This window comes from Vidua macroura, chromosome 1, assembly GCF_024509145.1.
Source record: "Vidua macroura isolate BioBank_ID:100142 chromosome 1, ASM2450914v1, whole genome shotgun sequence".
Classification (NCBI taxonomy): Eukaryota; Metazoa; Chordata; class Aves; order Passeriformes; family Viduidae; genus Vidua; species Vidua macroura.
Window position 1 is genome coordinate 96,444,658 of NC_071571.1, and position 10,227 is coordinate 96,454,884.

General features: G+C 39.6%; 1 protein-coding gene across 1 annotated transcript; it reads right to left on the bottom strand.

Moving 5' to 3' along the window:
• Positions 1–276: 276 nt before the first annotated feature.
• Positions 277–10,140, bottom strand: TIMM21 (translocase of inner mitochondrial membrane 21). The gene is made up of 6 exons (XM_053979953.1): positions 9,584–10,140; positions 8,349–8,411; positions 8,152–8,249; positions 6,777–6,850; positions 5,286–5,391; positions 277–5,193 (listed from the first exon to the last, which is right to left on the bottom strand). Exons 1-6 carry the CDS (start codon positions 9,864–9,866, stop codon positions 5,101–5,103), a joined length of 717 nt encoding a protein of 238 aa, XP_053835928.1. The 5' UTR covers positions 9,867–10,140; the 3' UTR covers positions 277–5,100.
• Between the last annotated feature and the right edge of the window lie 87 nt (positions 10,141–10,227).

Sequence of the window (10,227 nt, forward strand, 5' to 3'; positions counted from 1 at the left end):
CCAGCTCTGCAACATGACTTGGACAGTAATGGGAGGTGTCTGTTTTGGAATGGCCCTAGAAGCTGGTTTATTTTGATATTACCTGAAAAGCTTTCAAGATGAAGTCAAGAACACAAATATATACATATATGTAGATAGGCATTATTTTGTCTACATGATATATATTCTATAACATATATGCTCCACATTATGTATTTATAGTGGTTTTTAGGGCTATATATGTATAAGGACAATGAAGCTGGTGAAGGGTCTAGAAAATGTCTTATGATGAGAAGCTGAGAGAGATTAGCTTTTATTCTGCTAAATTAAGCATAGGTAAAGAAAAGACATGCATTCACAGAAGTTAAGCACAGTATTTTAAAGGAAAAGAGAAATATATGCAAAGGCTGGCAGGACTCCCCACAAAAAAAGGTGTTAAAAAAGAAATTCAAGGAAAATAAGGTGAAAAAAAAATTAGCACAGCAGGACATTTTTCATGGATGTTTTCAGGGAAAAATAGTTGTGGCTTATTATTAGGCTTTTATGCCCAAGGCAGTTGATAGAAAGCTGCTGTTTTAAATCTTGAGAAGTCTCGGTTATTTCCTTTCCACCACCATTATCCCTACACCAGTGTCAGACCCCTGAATGTAGTGGCTTTGCAGCCACAGAGAGGAGGGGAGGGCATCTGTACCTCACCAGGTATCACACCAAAAAGCAACTGCTGACATTTTGCAAACCTGCACTCCAACACTGGGATTTGTCTCCATTTTATTGAAACACAGGATAATACATGGCCCCACACAGTGTACAAAATAGCAAGTCACTTCCAGCTCCTCTATGGAGGTTGTAGCACTAATGAAGCAAATCACATCTCAGGGAATATAGCCATGATTTAGTATGTGTATAACTGTAATAAAATGTTGTTATGGCTGAGATTATGTTTTTAATGGAAAAAAAGAATTAGGATTGAAATTGAAAAACAACTCAGTTCCCATAAAAGGTAAAAATGTACATGGATAAAAGGTTAAAAGATTTAATTGTGGGCAGTAATAGAAGACAGCAACTCATGCTGGAGAAGATAATTGTGATTCTGATAAAGGGGAATTGTAATTAAATAGAGGTTGGCTAAACACGATTATCCTGCAAAGGTTTCCCAGCACAGTACTGGGAGGTTTTAAGATGTGGAGGCAGATGCCTGTACGTGATCTGGAATTAGAGACACCACTGCTGCCAGCCTTGCTGGGTGCTCACCACTGCGGCACGCTGCCCACGCTGCTGCTCTGGTCAGCAAAAGGCAGTAAATTGAGCTCATTTTGAAGTTTAGTTCACCTGCAACACTAACTGGCAAGTGATCTTCCTGTCTTGCTCACAACCCCCAAGATTTCTCATTTCTGCTGGTCCTCATTCCCACCCCCATCCTGCTGTGGGGGGAGCAGCTCTGGGTGCTGGCCAAGGTTGATCTGCCGCAGGATGGCTGTGGGCTGGAGCAGGTGAGGGCAGCCCTCCCATACTATGCTTTTTGCAGAACTGATAGAATTTGTTTACATGGATATTAAAATGAAATGCAGTAGATTGATACTGAACCCTGAGAGGCAAACAGAGGCTTTCCACACTGAACTGTTTTACTGAAATGGGTATCTGTGCTCAATATTTTTATTTGCTGAGTTACAAATGTTCCACAATAACCTATACGAAATGAAGGGAATCAAATATTCCTCCCAGGACAACCAGAAGAATTCCAAAAAGATTTTTTGTTTTTGCTTCCTTTAAATTGTGAAACATTTTTCTATATTTTCAACTTTTAACTATATATCATTAAAAATATAAATATACTGAATTTGAATACGGGATGGTATTAAGTCACATTTTTCTATAATTCCTATAGATTATTTTACATAACACATACAGAATAAAAAACCCTGAGAATTTACTAAGAAAAACTATCAAATACTTCTGCTATTCAATTATTTATAGCACTGTTTGGAATCACTGTATATCATAATGATATACATTCCCAGATGCCTAAGGAAAATTTCCACCAGAGCTCTATTATTCCGTATTAAGAGCAAGTGAACATCTCTCTAGGAACTAAACAATTTTTTTTCTCTCAATAAAAGAGAGGGAAGATCTTTTTGCTTTCAAATTTTTGTTTTTCCAGTGCCAACTGTATTCCAGATCTTCAAGCATACTTTACAATCCCATATACAGAGACCTGTTATGATCCCTTACTGACACCTTTAAGCTTGCTCCTTCAAACTTTTTTCCCCTTAAATTTTCTCCCCAATCTCTACACTTGCCTCATGTACTTCTGTCAGTTTAAAAGCTGCAGGGAATCCTAAAAGCGGGCTTGGAGTCAAAACGTGTCGTCAATGTTTTTTGGGCATATCTACAACACTTTTAGGTTGCTGACTATATACATTTTGGAATAATCCCACAAGTATTAGGGTGGATAGCATCCATTGTGATAATGAATGAGACTGAGAGCAAAGTGAATTGAAATCACTTGTGGAAAGTCCCAGCACATTTTCTTTGGCTTTTTATCTCTGCAGCTGGCATGTGATACAGTAATTATCTTACTCACATTACTGTCTTCTGTGGTTGTTAAGTGAGTTTATTAAAGTTTCTTGTACCAGATGTGCATTTATTTGCAACCATTTCTAAGATCATGACTCTATTGCCTAAATCAGTTGTTGTAACTTGAATTCCGTGCAGAAAATATTTAGGTAAGGTTATTTTTAAACTCAGTCATGTACAACACCTTTGCTTCCCTGCATACAACTAGTTCTTTGCAAGAGCTTCTGTTTATTGAAGCTTATTGAAAGAGTAATCGTTTCTCTTTTGTTATAAAGTTTCCACTGAGTTAATTTCCTGGAGGGATATTTCTGTCACTGTACAGCAAGTATACAAAGGACCTAGAATCAAACACAGGTCATAGAGATGACACAGTAATATTCCCACAAAACACCTCTAAGGATATTGGCTGCCTATGGTGCATATACAGGTTTTGGCATCCACAAAAATTAATGTAGATATGGGAAAGTTAAGACCAAGTTGTACACCTACCTAAAACACGTTTGGAATACTCTGCCACACAGTGTTTCTGGAAAAACCACCTTTCACTGGTGAGTGGCATATTTTCATTTCCTAAAGGAGGGGTTTTGAGAACATGTATTTTTATTAATTCTGCAACAATCAAGACTGAACTCTGGAAAATGTGTTTGATTTCTATGAAAATGTCATTCCTTTGGTTCTGGTTTGCTAGCAGTGATTTTTTTCCTAATGTTTTATTAACATGACACTTTTACTTGAGAAAGTAACTGGCACATGCTGTAAATTTTGTGTTCACCCAAGAGAAAATGAAGCAAGATCTTTAAAAAGGAAACAGTGAAATGGTTACTGCTTGTGTTTGCTGACAACTGAAGGTGAACCTTTCAGTTACTCTGCTGTCTCCCCAGCCTAACATCCTCCAGTGAGAGGATGGAACACTAAGCATCCTGACATTGAGAAGGATATCTAAATGACTTACTGGTAGTGCAATGATCCAGTGAAACATGGACAGCTTCATAAGGAAAATAGAGGATAACACACTTCAAAATTACAAAAAGGGAGTTCTAAAATATTATGTTTAAACTCAGTGAATGCAGCTGTTTCCCTCCAGTGCAAACTACCACCAGGAAAGGTGATACTGCACAAGAGATCAATATTCTCTATTCCAGATGTCTTATTCAACTAATCTTCACCTAATTTTGATTAAGGTGTCTCCATATGCATTTGCATAAAACAGAATTTAAGAAAATTTTGTAAGCATGGGTGCCAGCCCAGTCCATAAAGACCAAGAGAACTTCAGCGTCAGGAATATGGAAAGTTCCCAAAGCTTAAATACTCCTGAAGTTTCAAGGGGATTAAAGAATCTTGCTGGTGATAGGTATCTAGCTAGTACAAAGTTGATAAATCAAGCTATGAAGTTATTTTTTTTCTTCACAGATGAGATGTTCCTAGAAAAAGAATTCCAAAAAGCTTTCCTCCAGTGAGATTGGAAAGCATTTGAGCCTTGTATTTGTCATTTGTTCAAATTAAGAACACTAATACATCTAAGGTCAGATAAAGGTGGATTTCTTCTGCTACTTTTTGTCTTCATTTTATCAAGCATATTCTCAGCTTTTTCACAACACAGGAGAAGTGATGTCCTTTGCAGCTGTGCCTCCCATTCATGAAATAAACAGAAGCATCCTGGTAAATCTGCTTAGCTTGGTGATGCAGGCAGTGAAAGAAAATAATGTGGAACACTTTACGGACCAAAGACATGCCCTGATAAACACCATGTGTGTGTTTATCATGTGTAGATGCAGACAAGGTGGGAAAGAGAGACATTTAAATGGAATATTGTGGTTTTCAAAATATTTTGAAGGTAATGTCCAATCCAAATCCCCCCTGACACAGCTTGAGGCCATGACCTCTTGTCCTGTCACTAGCTGCCTGGGAGAAAAGGCCAACCCCTACATTGCCACAACCATATGGAGCAGATTGGCAAACACCGGAAAGAGCAGATGGTAGTGATGTTCTGCTTGCTGGTAATTTATTTAGAAGACACCAATACTGAAGTCTTTTTCTTCAGTTGCTTGTCACGGGTGTCTGCCTCCACCATTCCTACCCTTACATCCCTACATCTCTTTTGCATCACTAACATTTTACCTTCTTACTTACACAGGTATCCAAAATGAAAACAGTAGAGTTCTGTCTACACTTGAACTACCCCTTTCTTTATTGCAGTGGTAGTGGGAAATCCAAGCCAAGGAAGACAAAAAAACTCCCCATCCAAACCTAAAACCTTGGAAAACTTGGGTTTTGGGTGTGCAGAAGTATTATCCAGCATTAAACTGTTTATTAGGAGGCATTATTTTCCTATGTCAAGAATATCTGCCATGATAGTTCTGCTATATTTAATTGGTTTCACTTTAAATCAGATATCTGTTATTATCAGAAGTCTTTAGTGGAGGCTCTGAGAGGCTACTTCCCTTAACACAGCTGTGAGACACAATTGGCAACACCACACAATCCATATGTAGACTGGCTACAACGACATTTTCCAATGTGAGATAAGGCAGCAGCTTTGATCGTTGGCTATCTGTTGTCCTCTATGACAATGGTTCTTCTCGGATAGGTCTCAACATCCACAAATATGTAGCGAACCTCAAATCTTCCTGTTTCAAGATTCTGGAAAGAAAAAAAATTCAGAATGTTTTTTTCTCTTTGGTAGTTTAAATTCAAGACTAAGCTTGTCACGTGTATCAAGCAATTGTACATACCTCTTTGACTTCCACATGGACTGTTCCCTGTTTCCCTGATTCAGTGCCCTCAATATAGAACTTCAAACGCATATGTTTCAGTCCATCCTTTACGTATTCAATGTGACTAAAAACAGCAACACAAAAAAAAACCCCAACCACCCAGCAAGAATACAGATTATATGCTAGTTAAGTCTTCAAATTTAAACTTACTTAGAGGAGTTGCTTACTTATTTTGTAAGAAAGTGTACTCCGGTGGTGTCCTTATGCTACCTTGGGTTCCTTCTCTACTGCTCCTCTCAAGCTTTACTGTGAGTGCCTAAGGACTAGTGGAGTTAGAAGAGCTAATTAGCTGCTGAGGATTAAGAGATTAAATGCTTAAATGTCCTCACCCCAGTCCTCCCCTCAAAACTGAAAAGCAATCCATTGCTGAAGACTATGGAAATTCCTTGTATTTATTCTAAAAAAACCCCAGATTTGGAGCCCGATATCTAGAAAGGGACCCCATGTCACCAAGACTTCTGGAGTCTTTTTAGGCACTTTAAAGTGACATGGTGGGGTAGAGAGAACAAATAGGAACGAAGAGCCTTACTCCAGTAAATTTACATTCAAGGTGTTCATACACAAAAAAACCCTGCAGATTTTTGAGACAAATATTTAAGATCATTTTTATACTGCAGATACAAACTCTACAATCTTACATAGTTCTCAGCTCAAAAATTTATTGAAAACACAAGGCATTCAAAATTACGGAAATTAAATACTAGAAAATCTGATTCACAGTACATTTACTTATTTACAGACGTGCTCAGAATGTTTGCGCACATCAATTTCATTTAGCAGCTTCACTTTAAACATTTCATAGAGTCTGGTGAAGAGATAAAGCTTCAACCAGTAGAAGTCACTTTCCTCACACAAAATAAAAAATCTCAATTTCATGGTTCAACCTGTGTCTGGGCTTATGTGTCTCATCCTATATGATACCTCATTGAATATATTCCTGCCAAATAACCCAATTAAGCATGGAGGACTTATGTTTTGTAAGAAATAATTTTGTTGGTTCTTTCAAAAGGAAAGTAACAGACACACTCATGAAAGGTTTAGGTGATAGATGTTCTGTTAAATACACAGTAGAGGTGTTGCCTCAAGTACCAAAAAGCATCAGCTCAGTATAGTTTCAGACTGTAAACTTCTGTCAGATTACTGCTCCCCCCATGCAAGCCTAGGCCTCTGTACTATTCTTTTCAGACTCATCCTATTTTTTGGAGAGCTCTATGTCTACTATGATGACCACTGCTTGTTTTGAGGCACTCAGAATTGGAATTTTATATTTATGTACACAGTACTTAGTGGTATACAACACACAAGAGGTACTGCAAAAAACTTCTATGTTCAGTCAAAAGTGACAGGATTTGTCACATACAGTTCATCATTCTAGAACTAACTTCTGATCCAAAGATATCTTTGCTGTGCAAAAACTAATGTCTTTATGGGGCAAACACCAAGGGGTACCTGACATGCTGTCGTCTTCCTCTTCTTGTTGCCTCTCCGTAACCTTTGATAGAGTCACCAAAAACACCAATTATCTACAAGAGAAAAGAGGTTTGAGCTGTCAGAAGGGATCACATACAAACAGGTATTCCAGTATCAGCTCATACCTCTGCTGTGAATGCATCTTCTTTTAAAAAAATGCCCCTGCAGAATTTAACGTGTCAAGAGAAGAAGTGTTTATGGAAAAAAAAAACAGTTTAAGGAAAACTCCTTTGTATTCCAGTCCTTTTTATTTTCTACAGTCTTTTATTAAATGTCTAAAATAAATCCTATTGATATCTTCCATTTGTATTGTTCTCTGAGATGAAGTCATGTAAACTGACATTTTGTATAGAAAGAAAAAAAAAAAAGCACAAAATATTTGCTCATGTCTCCTCCAAGAGAATATATTTCAAAGTTTAAAATGCAAATGCATTCCCTTTCATATTATCCAAAAAAACACTACGGAATAAGAAATTCAGTAATTTTTTTTCAGATCTATAAAGTCAGAGTAGATCAACTTAGTCTTAAACTTACTTTAAATTTGGTTAGAAGGGGAGGTTAAGTTTTACTGTGCAAGTACTGGAAAGGAGTTTTAATTCTACAAACTTGTTCCAAAGCAGTCTTCATATTTATTTGAGCAACAACTTGTCACTTCATTTCTAGGTTATCCTCAAAGGCATCTGTGGCAACCTTGTTTGAAGGATGTTTTTTTCAAAACCTTGTTTGAAGTAGTTTTTTTCAAAATCTAGTTTCACATTGATTTTTGTTTATATCTAGCTATGATGACTGTGGGATCCCATGACTGTTCTCCGCCTGTTTTCCAGTTAGCCAAAGGAATGCTAACTGTGCTCCAAACAAAGAATTTAAATTCCTGGGTATCAGTGCAGTGCTTCACAGAATGACAGAACCATAGTGAAGTGTCACAACAGAGTAAGTGTGCTGAGAAAAGGCATCAGGTAAGATCAACAGAGCTTAGTGGGACCAGTTGCCTCTCTGACCCGCAGAATTCAAGTGCTACATTCAGCAGGCACTCAGAAAAGTCCCTAAGACTTTCTGTATCTGACACAAGCAATGCTCTGAAGGGCAGACTGTATTTCCATCAGTTTTTGTGCTGTGGCACACTCACTTGGCTTCTAGCAGGCTAGTTCACACAGCTCAATGCTTGCACTGACTTGGACTAATGGTCAGCTCTGGAGCTGACCCACCCCATACCAACTAAAAGCACTGGCAGAACTGCTAAAGCACCAGGTGGGTCTTCACATAGCTTGTGAGATTCTTTGCACAGAGTTTTGACTTGAAGAGAGACAGTAACTACCAAGAGACACAAACTTATGACTAAAGCTCAAAAACCAACCTCAGGGTGAGATCTGCATTTCTCCAAGGCATCTCCATAGATCTTACTTGGACTAGAAGAAGAGAATAGTTCTTTAAAAATCACATAGAACAAACCACCTGTAACAGAAACAACATCAGATGGAATGAAAACTTATCAAACCAGATGGAATTAATGAAAAGTGTCTTCTGATAAAGAACATAATTTTAAAAAATAACCTGTAACACCAATTCCAACAAGCACCACAATAAAATAGGTAAAGTCTCTTCCAGCTTCTTTCACTGAAATGAAACAGAAAACAACACATAAGTTACAACCTTGGATAATAACACGTGACTTTCTTACATAATGCTCTTCTGTTAGTCTGTAGCTCAAATAACATTTTAGCAGAAGAAAAAATTCCAGTAACAGTTTCCATAATGCTTCATTGCTGTAAAAAAGACCATGGAACATCTCTTATATTTTACAGGGCATGTTTACATCTCTGTGTTAAACCTTATTATTTCTGTTTGCCAAATGTTTTCAAGATCCAAAGTAGCAATTACTGCTACTTTTTTGGGTGCATGAGAGCTAGATTTTTTAGGAACTAATGAGGTATTTAGCACTGCAGTATTCACACTACTACCTAAACCCATAATCACTACAATCCTTATGCAAAGAAAAGAAGTAAAAAAAAAAAAAAGTGAAAGCTTTTAAGTTGCACACATTGAAAATAACTGGTTTTATGAATTAGCAATCAATAGAACAATAAAAAGGGGAATATTAGACCAAAATAATTTAAAAACAAACATAATTAACTGCTGTTTGTCTGATTAGTTTTTATCTTCCAATTTTGATCTAAAGTTCAAGTGTCAGTATATACTACAAAATAAGTCATATAAGATTCTGTTTCAATATATTTGAGTACTTGGAAAGGGACCACTATCTTTTAGTGATAAAGTGTGCATTTCAGTGGAGTACAAGTTATGGAGGAAATGTTAAAGAACGATTTCTCCTGCGGTCTTCTAATCAGTTGAAGGTGTTTTTTATAAGTTATTTCAAAGTACTCAAAGTGAGTGAGACCAACTAAAGTGAAGGCAATCCATAAAGAAACTACCACCACATGTAGAGCTTTGACAATTTTGTTGGAGGTAAACTTATTTCAACAGCCGTACAGACAGGCTGCATGTGATAGGCTTTCCTTCTGAACAGGAAAATGAGAGGCTATTACATCTTGTGCCTGACAATTTAGATGAACAGGCTGTTTAGAGGAAGTCATATAACTTGTTCTGACTGTGCAATGCATACACAGAAATATAACATCTGCTCCAAACAACACGATGGGAAAAGAAACGGGTTTGATGTGTTGAGATTTTTTTTTCCTAGATACTTGATGTTTGAAACTACAAAACTTCAGCTGCAGAAGGAACCGTCTCCAGCCCTTCTGAGCAGCACACAGCATCCTCCGCCTTACCTTTCTGAGCCGCCGACACCAGCGTTTCCTCGTTCAGCACCCTCTGCACGGACACATCTTTGTTACTACCGCCAGGTTTTGCAGCTTTCAGCCCTCCCGCCTGCGTCCCGAAGCTCTGACGGGCGGCCCTGAGCAGCAGCGGGGGCTGGTGCCGCCGCCTCAGGCAGGAGCAGGACCCGGTGCCGAGCCCCAGGAGCGCCCAGCCGCGAGTGGCGAGCAGCCAGCGGCCCAGGCAGCCCCGTGCGAGGGAGGCGGGCAGTGTCCGGGGCAGCACGCCGGGCATGGCTCCCGCCGCCCCACAGGGGCACGGCTGGGGCAGTCGAGCCGAACGGAGTTTGTGCCGCTCGCCACCGCTCTCCCGGGGAGCCCTCGGGGAAGTGCCCGGGCAGCCTCCCGCCCCGAGCGGCCGCTGCTCCAGCTCAGGAGCCCACCTGAACCTTTACCGCCGGCGGCCGCCGCTGGCCGCTGCCCCGGCGGAAATGTTTGGGACGGCGGAGCAGCGAGCGGCGGCGGCGGGTCCTGGGAGCGGTAGTTTGAGCGGGCTCCCTCTCCCGCCCGCCGCCGGGAGCGGCTCCCAGCGAGGTCACTACAGCGCCCGCCATGCCCAGCGCCGCCACTGCCACCGCCACAGCCCGCCCTCCGCG